Genomic DNA, 15,079 nt, shown 5'->3' with positions numbered 1-15,079 from the left:
GACAGAAAACACAAAGACACACGACACAAACAAAGGAGAATAGCAAGTTTGCTAATCCCTGGCAACGGAGCCAAAATTTGATGTGAAATATTCTAACACTCAAATTAAAACCCTATGATTATAGTATATGAAAGTAGGGATCGTTTTAGGCCGGGGATTAGAAGGGCTGCTAATCTACGCTAATTAAACTCTAAAACACTAAACTAGACTCAAACAGCACAATACTAGCAAACAGACTCAAAACAGACTCTAGGGAGTTATTTGGACGAACATAAGACTTAACTTGACTAAAATACCAAAAGAAAACAGACTTTGACCCAAATAACAAGACTCAATGAAAGGGGAATTGTTTTTGACGAATTTAAAACTTAAAACATAAACTTTGCATAAAACACTTTATAAAAACGAATTTGGTGAATTGAAAAGGGTGAAAGGCTAGTTAGCAGGTCCTTCTCCACAGATGACATTAGCATATGAACCAATTTCCAGTTATTATTCCTTTAGACTATAAATGACAACACCTCAAGTTAACCGTGATAGCACAAATTAACCATCAAATTTTCCTTAACTCATTGAATTGGATGGAATACGGATCACAACCAAATTATCCTTATCAACTTCCCTAACTATGAAAAGCATGATAGAAAGACATATCAAATGTCATTAAGTTCTTTGAAAACCATAAGCATTGACGAAGCATTCGTAATTATGAAAAACATGATACTCTTGCCTAGAATTTACGTAACACAATCATGACTAGTGACTTCCACTACTTGTGAATATAAGTTCGTAACGATTAGGTGAAGCTCCCTTATACTCTAGCATCAAATTCATGCATGCAAATTAAGTGTTGACCCTTAGTCTACATACATAAACAAGTTTTGATAACTCATATAAGCAAATCACATTCAAGACTCAAGAAACAATAACTGGACGTAATCAGTTTATATTAAACATATAATCATGGCTTCGAATTCACCTCCAACTATAAAGAAATTAGTTCCTCATGTCTTTGAAAACATAAAACCAAATTAAAACAAACATTGAACTAAAACTAAGGATAGAAAGAACCCAGAAACGCTCCAGCACTCCAAAGGTTGAATGGCAAGTCACAGCTCCAACTTTCTCCCTTCTTTCCTTGCTGCGTCACAATGGTATCTTTCTCTGAATTTAGGCTCTTGTATATGCGGGTGGTGTGTGATTTGATGGGAAAGGGTGGTGGTGTAAATTGTGCCGTAGAAAATATGTATATAGGCCTAGGGAACTTGGCACAAATCCTTGAGATGAGAGGGATAAGTTTGACACAATTCTTGAAAGAAAAGGACTAGGGCTTGGCACAAAGTAGTGGAGGAAAAGGATTACACAATCCTAGAGAAAAAGGACTAGGAAATTCGGCCAAAGCTTCTAGAATGGAATATTTGGCAGATTTCTAGAAGAAAAGCAATAAAAGGTGCAGCACCAATCTAGGGCAGGTGATAAGGCTTCTAGAAAGGGGTATTTAGGTGATTTAATGTGTAATATATCCCCCACTTTCAGCTGGAACTAAGGTATGATAAGATTAGTATAGGATAAGATAAGATAATGTTGGATAAGGTTTTGGATAAGATAAGGCAGTTTGGATAATGTCTCATTCTTTTGAGTTGATTCCTTATCTTCAATGTCTTGAATTAATTTCTTCAACTCTTTAGCACATTCCTAGCCTCTCTTGAACTTCAAATTCGTCCATTCCTTGTGCTCCATATGTAAGCTATCCATTTCAGCCCAAAACTGCTCTAAAATGCTCCAAAATGCACTTTCTTGCCAACTTTATCATTTGGACCTACAAACACACGAAAATATTTTAAATCACTATAATAAACAGAAACTAACTATGAAAATGCAAGAAAACAAGCTAACTAAGTCACATAAATATGCTCCTATCAAGTTATGCTAATGACATTGCACGGCTGAAATAACATGTAGAAAAATATCTCATTTGCTTACTAAGCATGAGATCACTCTAAGTTGGGCTTGGACTTTGGTACTCCCAAGAATGCCGATATCTCCAATGTGAAAAAGCTTTTCGTGGGCCTTGTTAACCTTCTACATCTCAACCCTCAAGCAAGCCCCATTAAACCACATGTCTTGGGTCCATGAGAGCTTGGTAAGTGTTGGGTTTAAAGAATTTGTTTGGTGTGCATGATAATTGAATAAAACATTACTTAGCGTATAATATAAAGAGGATTTAGCATGAAATTGCATGTACATTATAGAATGTTTGAGCCTTCAGTCCTCTTGGGCCTTGCATGACATTTTGGGCCCCAACAAAGCTTTCAATGATTTTAATGCTTTTAACTAATTAAAAAGGTTAACATAAACAAAAATTTGCACCTAATCAAATTATCACATAAAATTATAAAAACTTGAAATTTAGGAATTCTACTATAAAAACTTTTTTATTGGCAAAAAGCTAACAATAATGGTTCAAATTTGTTTTTGATGAAAATTGATACTAAGTTCTTAAATGAATATTCAAAGATGGTGGTGGTGGTCCTTGAGTTCCTAACAAAAATTCTTTGGTGCTCTGATTAATTTTTAAAATTATAACAGGAATTTACCGTGCAAGACACGTGGTGTAGCTTGATTGGTTGATTGGGACTATCACTTACCCGATGACGTGTGGGAGAGGAGAAATTTTTAGATATGACGGGAACACAAGTGGTACACCACATGTTTTAATAGAAGTGGTGAGAAATTTTATTTTTTAAGTTATTAATTTTCTAGCACATATATCTTACCATTTATACAGCGACACGTGAGGGGAGGGGAGGAGAGAAAAAAATACACCTTTTCTTTTCTCTTGTTCGTGAAATCAGACGCACAGCAGCAGCAAGGAGGATTTTCCTTTTCCTCTCCTCCTTCAAATCTTATTTTCCTCTTTAAAATCACTCTGGAACTCCAAATTTTGTGCAGTTTTTGCCCACGAACTCAGACTATCTCAGCGAGACAATCTCTATCCTTGAAGGTAACTTCTTCTAGGTTTTGTTTCAGTTTTGCAGAAACCCCAATTTCGAGTTTAAACCTAATTGGTTTTGATTCATTCTTAGTGAAATTGGGATTCTGAGAGAGATCAGTGCTTCTTCTTTTTTCTGATTTTTTTAACATATATTTCTCTTTTCTGTTAATTGTTGCAGTGTTTTGTTCATGATGATGAGTATTATTTAATTGCGGTAATTAGGTTAATTGTGTGTTGGTTTTTTATGAGAACTTGGGAATTTCGGTGTACTTGAGGCTTCGGTGATTTTATTATGTTTCTTTGATGGCACTAAGCACTACTTGAAAAATGGAGTATATGCGGACCTGCTCATTTAATCTGTTTGAAGGCCCAAATTCATCCATTACTTAACATTGTTTACGTTAACAGATTTTGCTAGGGTGACAGTCTTTCAGAGAGTGGATTAGACAGAGATGGCAAATCAAGGTGCAAAGAAGCGCAAGGAAGAGAATGCCCGCCACATGGCCAATCTCCTTCGCCTCATCATGGCCTGTAATGTAAGCTTTGGCTGACTCTCGTTCTAATTATGCATGGTTTCATCTACAAATCACATGGTAACCTTAGTGATGCTGATGTTGTGTTGGGGACTTGGCAATGTAGGTTATTTATGTGCTAGTAAGGATGCTCATCTTCCATTCTAGTTTCACCTGGAAAAATTGGGTTGCTTTGCTTCTCACTTCTCTCGCTTATTACTTTCCCTATCAACAACTGGCCCAAATGGCAAATCCTTCTATTGGCGATGATGGGGAACTTCTAGATGGTGGCTTTGATATGACTACTGGTGGAGTATGCGGGTGTGTATTTGTCTTTAGTGACACTTCTTATCATTTGAAACACCTTTCTTTCTTGTTAATTTGTTTGCCGATAATTTTAAAAGAAATAGGATAGTACAGGATTTGGGTGTTGGAGGGTGATCAAGTTTAGGAATACCCTTGAAAAGATTTCGACTTTGTGTTATGTGCTTGTTTCCTTGGTTACTTTAACAAATATGGTACTAAATTGTGTGATTATGTTCATTTAAGTTCTCAAAATGGAAAATTCTTTATATTCAACATTAAAGCTGGTAGATTTTTTGAATTTTCAGTGTGGCCACATTTAGAGTACAGTGTGTGTTTCTCTTCTTCGGGAACTCAACATCAAATGAATAAGCAAAACCAACTAATTCAATGTTTTATCAATTGTCTCTCTTCCATTACTTCATTTACATCTAACAACCCAGACAAGTGTACTTGCTGAAGAAATGTAACATATAATTGGGGTATTAAATTACAACTTTTGTTTGTGGTAAAATCTTGACTTTTGGTTGGTCATGCGTTGCAGCTATTTGCATGATGTCATCTACATCACATGCTTCGTGCAAGTCATGTCCATAATCTCTGGAAAATTTTGGTACACATATCTGCTGGTGAGATCTAATTAACCATTTTTCTTGTTGCCACGCATTTATATATATATATATTACCTGCTTAGAACCTTGCGTGGATGTTTTCCAATGAGGTGGAGACTCATCACCTTTATCCTGTGTTTATTTACCAGGAATAAGAATGTAAGATTTGGGTATTATTCTCATTCCTGACATATCTGCATTTACTAACACACAAGGAATGAAAATGTTGGGTCTTACGTTGAAAATATGTATTTCATTCCCAATTTCAATTAGGTATTGTTCCCAACGGGGGCTTGTTTATCCCATACTAGAACAATATAAATAGCATTCCCTTCCCATACCTAAATTGGAAGTGTACCTGCCCAAAGGGTGGTTAACCCTGGTGACCTAGAATCTTCTTGGGAAAAGGGCCATGAAAAATTTAGTATTTGACTTAGAAGGAAAATTAATCTGGTTTAATTGGGGATATCTCCCATGTGTCACTGTCACTTAGTCTTTGAGTGGTTAAAATGTCTCATAAATCTGGTCCTTCTTCACTTTTATTTTTGCTTGTGTGGTCCGGTGGTAGATTTCGGATGAGTAACACGAAGGGCCAAGTTTTCCTTTGGGAACTATATTGTTGTACGACCTTCATCAGATGAGTTTAGATGGTGTGACTAGAATATTTGGACAATCTTGGAGGATTTTTTTGTTTTGGAAAATTTTTAGAATAATTTCCGTGGGTCAGATGGTAATAGGTAGCGTTACACTTTGTCTTGTTGGTTTACAGATACCAGGTTTTGGAGCATACAAATCATTCGGTTTCATTAGAGGATTTATGTCTCAAGGTTCAGAGGTACCCTCTCTTGCTTCTGTAATTGCCTGATAGTAATATAGTTTTGATGTTATGTGAATGATTTGATATCACTGGTGTAACTATTAGGGGGGTGTTGAGGATGAAAAGACTCGGAAGAAGAGGGAAAAGTTGGAGAAGAAGGCTTCAAGACCCCAGTTTGTCAAGACAAGAAATAGATAAGGTACTTTAAAATGAACCAACCTACCATTGCTTAAACTGACTAGCGCTCGTACCATCAAGTTTCCTCACAAAAGAAACAAACCTGGCTACTCTTAATATTGACACAGGCTGTTCAAACCCAGGAAAAATATGACCAAAGGCTGCGCTCATAGTTGAGTACCGCTAGTATGGGTTACAATGGTCTTGCTTGAGTACTTGAACTGCCTACTATTGTTTAGGATCAGATTCGTTTTATCAAACGTCGCTATTGGGCAATATGCTACAACTGAACAGCTCAAGTAATGTTCAGTTTCACTGGTGATCTTGTTGCTTTTGAATACTTTTTATTGATTTAGTCTCAAAATTAATATGAATTTTGAATTTGTACGATACACACTTGCACAACACATGATGAAAAGTGAATGCATGTCCTCGAAATAGTTCCTGCTCTATTTTGTAAGTTTAGGGTTTTGGGAAGAAGGTAAAACAGCCATGGCCAGCGGATTAAGCAACCTCAGTTGCTGCATATTTTACAGCATTCCCATATGGTTTCACGTTATTAGAGAAAAACTCCTCAACCCCATGAACAATCAATTGTCCGTTATTGTTGACATCCCACTCGGTGGCCTCTACTTGGTTGAGAGAAGCGAATCTACGGATGCTGCCAGGTAGGGAAGTAACGACGACAGGATGACCGGGAAGAGGAGTGTCAGACCTTGGAAACATGACCAAAAGATGCCTCCGTAGTAGCCTTGTCGAACTTGAAGGGGCACAACATGGTACTTGAGGAGCGCCAATGGACGCAGTGGGAGACGAAACGAGAGAGAAAAAAATGGAAGGCATAGCAAAGCAAGGCAGCTATAGGGCTCGTTTAGATGTGCTTTTAAAATGATTGATAGCGTTTTTAGAAAAAATATATTTTTATTCTAAAACACTTAAAAGTACTTTCTGCAAGAAGCATCAATTATGTGCTTTTTTCAGGAAGCACTTTAAGTGCTTTTCTAGAATTTACTTGCATTTTTATTAACGATTGGTTCTAAAAATATTTTCACCAAAAGTGTTTTCAATCATTTTAAAAGCACATCTAAATGAGCTCATAATATTGCGTACAAGAGATGAGTGTTGCAAAAGGGACGAAAGCTATAGTATTACCAACAAAACGAATAAACACTTTTTGGCCATTGGATTTCTATTTGATTATTGTAATTATTTTTACCAACAAACTTAAAACTAGAATTTGATCCTTACCACAACCTACAAATGTTGAAAGATATTATAAATTCAAGTACTCGTTATATATCCTTGGTTGATTAAACAAAAAAACGTATTGACAAAATAGTTTCTCTATTGATTTCATATTTCAAAGGCAAGATTAGTCTAAAAGATGATAAATGCACACCCTTTTTAACATCTTACACACAACTGTTGAATCATGGTCATTGATTCTATATGATTTATTTAATTTAATGGTTAAAAATAAAGACCTTGGAGACTTGGTGCAAGGAATTGCTCAAACGGAGAAGTTATTTATAGGAGGAGATTTAAATAGACACGTGGGCAGGGAGACAGGCAACTATGGAGGTTTTCATGGTGGCCATGGTTTTGGGGAGAGAAATGAGGATGGGGAAGCTATCTTGGATTTTTTGCAATGGCATATGATCTCTTCTTAGCCAACACCTTCTTTAAAAAGAGAGAAGAACATGTGATCACCTACAAGAGTGGGTCGTCAAAAACATAAATAGATTTTCTTCTAATGAGAAAAGGGGATCGTATAACTTGTAAGGATTGCAAAGTTATACCGGAGGAGAGCTTGGCTAATCAACATCGCTTGTTGGTGATGGATGTACATATCAAAAGAGTGAGAAAAAAGAATAAGACTTGGAAGTGCCCAAAGACTAGATGGTGGAATCTAAAAGGAGAAAAACAAGTCATTTTCAAAGAGCAAGTAATCACCTAGTGTGTGTGGGATAGAGAGGGGGAAGCTAGCCAAAGGTGGGATTCCATGGCTAGCTGTATCCGAAAAGTAGCAAAAGAGGTATTAGGAGAGTCCAAGGGCTTTGCTCCACACCAAAAGGAATCTTGGTGGTGGAATGAGGAGGTACAAACAAAGGTGAAGGCTAAGAAGGAATGCTGTAAAGCCTTATACAAGGATAGGACCGATGAAAATGGTGAAAGGTATAGAAGAGCGAAGCAAGAGGCGAAAAAAGCTGTGAGAGAAGCTAAGTTAGCGGCTTATGACGATATGTATAAGCGGCTAGATACCAAAGAAGGAGAGTTTGATATCTATAAACTAGCTAGAGCAAGGGAAAAGAAGACAAGGGACCTAAACCAAGTGAGGTGCATCAAGGATGAGGATGGAAAGGTTCTTGCTACAGAGAACGCGGTCAAAGACAGATGGAGAGGTTATTTTCATAATCTTTTCAATGAAGGACATGAAAGGAGTACTCCTTTAGGGGAGTTGAGTAACTCAGAAGAGTGTAGAAACTACTCTTTTTATCGTCGAATCAGGAAGGAAGAAGTGGTTGTAGCTTTGAAGAAGATGAAGCATAGAAAAGCAGTGGGCCCAAACGATATACCGATTGAAGTGTGGAAAGCCTTGGGAGAGACAGGTATAGTATGGCTCACTGACCTTTTCAATAGGATTTTGAAAACGAAGAAGATGCCAAACGAGTGGCGAAAGAGCACCTTGGTGCCTATTTACAAGAATAAGGGCGACGTGCAAAATTGCATGAACTATAGGGGTATTAAGCTAATGAGTCATACAATGAAGCTCTGGGAGAGAGTCATTGAGCATAGATTGAGGCAAGAGACACGGGTTTCGGACAACCAATTCGGGTTCATGCCAGGGCGCTCAACCATGGAGGCAATATATCTCTTACGAAGATTGATGGAAAGATATAGAGATGGGAAAAAGGATTTACACATGGTCTCTATAGATTTGGAAAAAGCGTATGATAGGGTCCCAAGAGACATTCTTTGGAGGATTTTAGAGAAGAAATGAGTACGAGTAGCATATATCCAAGCTATAAAGGATATGTATGAAGGAGCAAAGACTGCCGTAAGAACTCATGAAGGACAAACCGAAAGCTTCCCCATAACTGTAGGATTACATCAAGGCTCATCCTTAAGTCCTTACCTTTTTGCGTTGGTAATGGATGAGTTAACAGGACATATTCAAGATGATATTCCTTGGTGTATGCTTTTCGCAGACGATATAGTGTTGATAGATGAAACTCAGGAATGGGTAAATGCGAAGCTTAACCTTTGGAGAGAAGTGTTGGAATCTAAAGGTCTTCGCCTAAGCCGATTAAAGACAGAATATATGGAGTGCAAGTTCAGTGCAAATGGATGCCAAAATGAGTTAAGGGTGAGGATCGGAGATCAGGAAATACCAAAGAGCGACCGTTTTCGCTACCTAGGATCTATCTTGCAAAAGAACGGAGAATTAGATGGAGATCTCAACCATAGAATACAAGCTGGATGGATGAAGTGGAAGAGTGCATCCGGCGTGTTGTGTGATCGTCGTATGCCACTGAAGCTTAAGGGAAAATTTTATAAGACGGCAATAAGGCCGGCGATGCTGTATGGCACAGAATGTTGGGCGGTGAAGCATCAACACGTACACAAAATGGGTGTAGCGGAGATGAGGATGCTTCGTTGGATGTGTGGGCACACGAGAAAGGATAAGATTAGGAATGAGGATATCCGAGGTAAAGTAGGAGTAGCCGAAATTGAAGGAAAACTGAGAGAAAATTGGTTACGGTGGTTTGGACATGTGTAAAGAAGGCCTACTGACGCTCCGGTTAGAAGATGCGACTACGGGACAGAGGTTTAGGGCCGAAGGGGTAGAGGAAGACCTAGGAAAACTTTGGAAGAGACTCTAAGAAAAGACTTAGAGTACTTGGATCTAACGGAGGACATGACACAGGATCGAGCACAATGGCGTTCTAAGATTCATATAGCCGACCCGACTCAGTGACTTGGATTTTTCAAGTCTCCAATCGAGAAGTTTTCCCCACTCGGGAAATTAAGGGAACACTACCTCAACCTACATGCTCCACTCACAAAGCTTCAACATACAAGCTTCAACAAAAGAAAAATTCAAAGAACTTAGTGAAGAAGACTTTGGTGTATTTAACACAATACGTTGAAATGAAACAAAGCTTATTTATTGATATCTCTAAGAAGTTACAAATATGTACATAAACACAAGTCAAAATAAACAAACAAGATGGAGCCTTCACAAAGGTTGCTTAGGAGAAGTCTCAGCAGCCGGCAGAGCCCCAGAAAGAGAAGGCACCGGAGGGGGATCATTCGGAGCCTCAGTACTGGACAGCACCCTAGAAGGATGAGGCATCGGAGGTTGATCATTTGGAGCTTCATTACGCGGTACAGCCCCAGAAGACGAAGGCAATAAATGCCTTTGGAACAAACCCACAAACCTCTAATGATCATGTAAAATCTGACCATCAGATTCCTTCATCTGGTCAAGCTTCCTCTTCATGTTTGTAGCATAGTCATGTGCGAGTTGGTGCAACTGTTTATTCTCATGCTTGAGCCCTCTAATATCCTGTTTGAGACTCATCACTTCAGCCGCCAATGATTCAACTTGGCGGGTTTGAGCAAATAGGCGTTGGGCCATATTAGACACAGAACCTGCACACTGAACACTGAGAGCCAGAGAATACTTAACAGCCAACTCATCAGACCGTTTGGAAAGTAGTCTATTATATTTGGGAGTGAGAAGGTTCCTGGCCACCACCGCAGCGGTCATATCATTCTTCATCACGAAATCCCCAACGGTAAGAGGACCAGTAGGGGATAAGAAGGATGGGCGCCATATGTTGTCTAGAGAAGGCGTGGCTGCCTCTTCAACAAGGTTCAAGTCAAAACAACGGTCGGAGGGGCCAGACATTTTCAAAGGTGTTAAAGAGAAAAGAGGTCGGACAAATCAAGATCTTAGAAATGCAAGAAGGGAGCTTCTACTGGTGGAGATTCAAGTGTGCTTTGGAACTTAATACCAGCCTCTATAAAAATCTGCACTCGATGGAGCTTCAGAAATCGAAGAGGCGTTTGCTTTCTCAAAAGCTGGGCTGCTCAGAGACCACGAGGGCCGATCTCAGGAATCGAAGAAGCGTTTGCTTTCTCAAAAGCTGGGCTGCTCAAAGACCACGAAGGTCGATCGCAAAAATCAAAAAGGCACTTACTTTCTCAAAAGCTGGGCTGCTCAGAGACCACGAGGGCCGATCTCAGAAATCGAAGAGGCACCTGTTTTTTCAGCCTTGTCAGCACCTGTTACATGCACCTCAACTTTGCGGAAATTATGGGCATTCTGTCAAAGATTTCTAGTGAAGTAGAAAGCACGTGAATGTTACTGTTCAATTATTCACTTTCCACACGCAACATCAGCTCACGGGTACCACAGATAACTTTGCCAAAAATCTCTGACAAAGTTTAGACACATGAAGCTTGCAGCTCCCATTACATCGCTATGACCAAGAAGGGTAAAAGAATAGCAAAGAAACAGCACTAACAAAGTTTAGACACATAAATTTTGAAGGTCTAGCTACCATATTATTACCCACAAGGGTAAAGGAACAGGACCACTGCTGGATAATTGGAAAGTCCCTGTGGGTCAACCTCTGTGCTCTGTGGCAAGGTAGACTAGCAAATAGGCCTAACCTTTACTCATATTCGAGAAAACACTCTCAACAAGATTGCTTGCCTCAAGATCGAAGAGGCACCGTCCTTCGAATCTCGAGAGCCAGACTCCCAACATGATTACTTTCTCAAAAAGCGACGAGACACCACTCTTCGAATCTCGAGAGCCAGATTCCTAGCAGGATTGCTTTCTCAAAAATCGAAGAGGCATCGTTCTCCGAATCTCGAGAGACAAATCCCCGACAGGATTGCTTGTTCGAAAACCGAAGAGGCACCGCTTTCTCAACTTCGAGAGCCCCTTAGATAAAGCTTGTCTGTAATCCTCACACCGCTTTCCAGATACCACAGACCACTTTTTCAAAGTGCTCTGACAGAGTTAAAACACGTGAAGCTGGCAGCTCCCACTACCGTGCTATGACCAAGCAGGGTAAAAGAATAGTATTACTCCTTGTTAGGGAGACTCCTATATATGTCGATCTCCATCCTCAACGGACAGGAAGACCTGCAAAAATGCTCAACCCTTCCTCATATCTGAGAGGGCACTCCCAACGAAGCCTCTCGAAATACTCAGCTTTCTTTCCCCCCGAGAATACCTCTGCAAACAAGCTACACCAGAGCAAGAATATCTCATATCATCAGGGTTAAAAGCAAGAGTATCCCATATCATGCTTTTTCCCTGTCTTTTCCTTTGGCCTTGTTCTTACCTGCAAGACAAGGAGAAAGAGAGCAATCAGTCAGCACTTGGAATCAAGCTTCCAGTCCGGAACTGACTGTCTGGAACCCCATTGCTCTCGAGTACTCATCTTCAACATATTATGCTTCCCGAGAAGATACCACATCTGCCTGAGGAACAAATAGGGCAAGTGAGAAGGATACAAGGAAGCATGTGAAGACAAGCGCAACAGAACACGTGCCAATACATCCACTACTTTGTCAACAGCAAAAGTATCCCATATCAGCAGGGTCGAACGTACTCTAGATTTGATGGACTTGTTTTGACCCTCAAATTCTTCAGTCGGCCTTATACTCTGGCGGAAACAAGAAAACCCTCCAACCCAGTTCAAGAATAAGCTTGTGGAAAGTTACTTCTTCAAAAGCAAAAGTATCTCATATCACCTTTTCTCCTTTTCTTCTCTTTATCCTTCATGCTACCTGCAAGATAAGGAGAAGGATAACAATTAGCCGGAACTCGAAATCAAACTTCTGATCTGGGACTGATTGCTTGGAGCTTTGATTGCTTACCTTGTCTGTCACCTCTTTCAGCAGATCCCCTAGCTCGGCGACTTGAGGGACTCCTACTACATGGTTTGTATCGCGCTTGACCAAGCCTGAAACTACAAGTAAGCGTCAAGTGAAATTGATACATTACCTTGTGCATCTCCACCAGTTAAAGATACCACCCCTGGAGGGAGGAAGAGTACTTCCAAAGAAGATGCCACATCTACCTATGAGACAGATAAGGCAAGTGAAGACGATACCACACTTCGGTACTTAAAAGTTTCATGATTACGAGATCATTCTTCCAGAATATTTCCTAATGTCATTTGTACTAAATCATTCACTTGTACTCACTAAAGGAGAGCTTGAACCTATATACTGTGTAAACCCTTCACAATTAATGAGAACTCCTTTACTCCGTGGACGTAGCCAATCTGGGTGAACCACGTACATCTTGTGTTTGCTTCCTGTCTCTATTCATTTACATACTTATCCACACTAATGATCGAAGCAATCTAGCGAAGATCACAAACTTAATATTTAAGATTATATTCTTTGGTGTATGCTTTCCGTAAACGATATAGTGTTGATAGATGAAACGCAGGAAGGGGTAAACGCGAAGCTTAACCTTTGGAGAGAAGTGTTGGAATCTAAAGGTCTTCGCCTAAGCCGATCAAAGACAGAATATATGGAGTGCAAGTTCAGTGCAAACGGAGGCCAACATGAGTTAGGGGTGAGGATCGGAGATCAGGAAATACCAAAGAGCGACCGTTTTCGCTACCTAGGATCTATCTTGCAAAAGAACGGAGAATTTGATGGAGATCTCACCCATAGAATACAAGTTGGATGGATGAAGTGGAAGAGTGCATCCGGCGTGTTGTGTGACCGTCGTAGGCCACTGAAGCTCAAGGGAAAATTTTATAGGACGGCAATAAGGCCGGCAATGCTGTATGGCATAGAATGTTGGGCAGTGAAGCATCAACACGTAGGTGTAGTGGAGATGAGGATGCTTCGTTGGATGTGTGGGCACACGAGAAAGGATAAGATTAGGAATGAGGATATCCGAGGTAAAGTAGGAGTAGCCGAAATTGAAGGAAATAGGAGAGAAAATCGGTTACGGTGGTTTGGACATGTGCAAAGAAGGCCTACTGACGCTCCAGTTCGAAGATGTGACCACGGGACAGAGGTTCAAGGCCGAAGGGGTAGAGGAAGACCTAGGAAAACTTTGGAAGAGACCCTAAGAAAAGACTTAGAGTACTTGGATCTAACGGAGGACATGACACAATACCGAGCGCAATGGCGTTCTAGGATTCATATAGCCGACCCCATTTAGTGGGAAAAAAGCTTTGTTGTTGTTGTTGTTGTAATGGTTAAAAATAAAGAGATGTGTGAGAAGCTTAAAGTTGTGTAAAATAATATGTTTTTATCAAATTAGAGCAATTGGCAGGAATAAAAATATTTTGGTTTGCATAAATGATCGAACGACAACATACTATTCATATATCAATGACATAACAATTATAATATAGACATTTCTACATAAAAATGTCAAAACTCCGTAGGCCTATTTAACTAAAGAATTATAGAGAGAAGGAGAGAAAGATTGACGACAAGAGAGAAGAGAAGAGAGAATTGATGAATTATGAGGTGTGTGTTATCTCATCCTATTGTGCCCTTATTTATAGTAGTAAGAAAGAGAGAGTCCTTATCTTTCAAGTAATACAGTACAATTAGGATGCTATCTAAAAGATACTACAAAATCTCATAAGGATTCACACACTTGTATACCTAACTAAATTGGGCTGCAACAATCCCTATTGAGTATGTAAATACTAAAAAAAATGTCGCTTCATGCCTTCAATGATGAAGGAAGAACAGTTGATGAAGTCGCTGACACTCCTCTTTGAGTTTCATACTTCTGGTAAGAGGATGCCTGTGAGATACTTTGAGTATACAGCACATCATATCTTTCTTGGATATCTCAAACGATCATGCCAAAGCAAGAAAATGCTCTGAAACCCTACGTGGTGGGCCTTCACAACTCATATGGTTATAATATATAATCCACAAGGTTCTAAAAGACGCTAGGCGCTAGTCAGGCGGCAATTTGGGGCCTAACGCCTAGGCGGCTAGGCAAGGTCTAGGCGGGCGCGTAAGCGAACTAGGATGATTTAATTAAATCTATTATATTTCGTATAAATAAGTATCTGTTTATACTTAAAATATATATAATTTCATCATAACATACAAAATAGAATGACATATATATTATGAGCTATTGGAACATAATGAAAACATGGGGAACAAGCATATAATGTGTGTTCATTTAAGTATTCAACAAGTCTCTTACAATTTATTGGAAAAAGTAAAATGCATAATGAAAGTTATCTATTTTTTGTCTAAGTGAGTCGCAATCTAGGCAGGTCTGGGCGAGTTAGGTGTGTGCCTAAGCGGTCTAGGTGGGCACCTCAGTAGGTCTAGGCACCCTTTCTTAACTTTCAAACGCCTAGGCATTAATTGGGACGATGGCCAGCCGCCTAGCACCTAGGCGGGGCCTAGGTGGCGCTAAGCGGGGATTTTTAGAACAGTTCAGTGAACAGTTGAGCAAAAACATCTTAAAGAAAAAAAGTAAAAAAACTTGTGCAACAAAGAATCACATCACGCAAGATTTCTTTGCACGACGAAGGCATACTTTCATCGCGCAAAGGCAAAGGAAAAAGGTTGGGAAGGTGAGTTTTTGTTGCCAAAAACTAGCTCGACTAAGATTTTCCCGCTACTATCTTGC

The 15,079-nt window shown here is 39.6% G+C and overlaps 2 protein-coding genes across 5 annotated transcripts; both read left to right on the top strand.

Annotated features, from left to right (window-relative positions):
* The first annotated feature begins 2,792 nt into the window (after positions 1 to 2,792).
* On the top strand, positions 2,793 to 5,789 carry LOC126607149 (uncharacterized). Of its 4 annotated transcripts, none has more exons than XM_050274618.1 (7): positions 2,796 to 3,004; positions 3,404 to 3,531; positions 3,635 to 3,828; positions 4,355 to 4,439; positions 5,191 to 5,256; positions 5,344 to 5,437; positions 5,559 to 5,789. In XM_050274618.1, exons 2-6 carry the CDS (start codon positions 3,448 to 3,450, stop codon positions 5,434 to 5,436), a joined length of 522 nt encoding a protein of 173 aa, XP_050130575.1. In that variant the 5' UTR covers positions 2,796 to 3,004; positions 3,404 to 3,447; the 3' UTR covers position 5,437; positions 5,559 to 5,789. The 4 variants fall into 4 exon arrangements, with proteins under 4 accessions (XP_050130576.1, XP_050130575.1, XP_050130573.1 ...); XM_050274616.1 differs by having other exon boundaries at positions 5,544 to 5,789; XM_050274619.1 differs by lacking the exon at positions 4,355 to 4,439 and having other exon boundaries at positions 2,793 to 3,004.
* A 2,248-nt stretch (positions 5,790 to 8,037) lies between these two features.
* On the top strand, positions 8,038 to 13,629 carry LOC126607148 (uncharacterized). The gene is made up of 2 exons (XM_050274615.1): positions 8,038 to 8,705; positions 12,951 to 13,629. The coding sequence occupies exons 1-2, from the start codon at positions 8,450 to 8,452 to the stop codon at positions 13,625 to 13,627; spliced, it is 933 nt and encodes a 310-aa protein (XP_050130572.1). The 5' UTR covers positions 8,038 to 8,449; the 3' UTR covers positions 13,628 to 13,629.
* The last annotated feature ends 1,450 nt before the right edge of the window (positions 13,630 to 15,079 follow it).

The sequence above is a fragment of the Malus sylvestris genome, chromosome 16 (genome assembly GCF_916048215.2).
Source record: "Malus sylvestris chromosome 16, drMalSylv7.2, whole genome shotgun sequence".
Lineage (NCBI taxonomy): Eukaryota > Viridiplantae > Streptophyta > Magnoliopsida > Rosales > Rosaceae > Malus > Malus sylvestris.
Note: the sequence above shows the minus strand (reverse complement) of the source record. Positions and strands in the feature narration are given on the sequence as shown.

Bases quoted from the DNA above. Each gene is read 5' to 3' on its own strand.
- LOC126607149 (XM_050274618.1), top strand. From the start codon at position 3,448: ATGGCAAATCAAGGTGCAAAGAAGCGCAAGGAAGAGAATGCCCGCCAC. The intron at 3,532-3,634 runs GTAAGCTTTGGC...TTGGCAATGTAG, and splicing joins GCCTCATCATGGCCTGTAAT to GTTATTTATGTGCTAGTAAG. The intron at 3,829-4,354 runs GTGTGTATTTGT...CATGCGTTGCAG, and splicing joins ACTACTGGTGGAGTATGCGG to CTATTTGCATGATGTCATCT.
- LOC126607148 (XM_050274615.1), top strand. From the start codon at position 8,450: ATGTATGAAGGAGCAAAGACTGCCGTAAGAACTCATGAAGGACAAACC. The intron at 8,706-12,950 runs GTCTTCGCCTAA...TGGAATCTAAAG, and splicing joins AGAAGTGTTGGAATCTAAAG to GTCTTCGCCTAAGCCGATCA.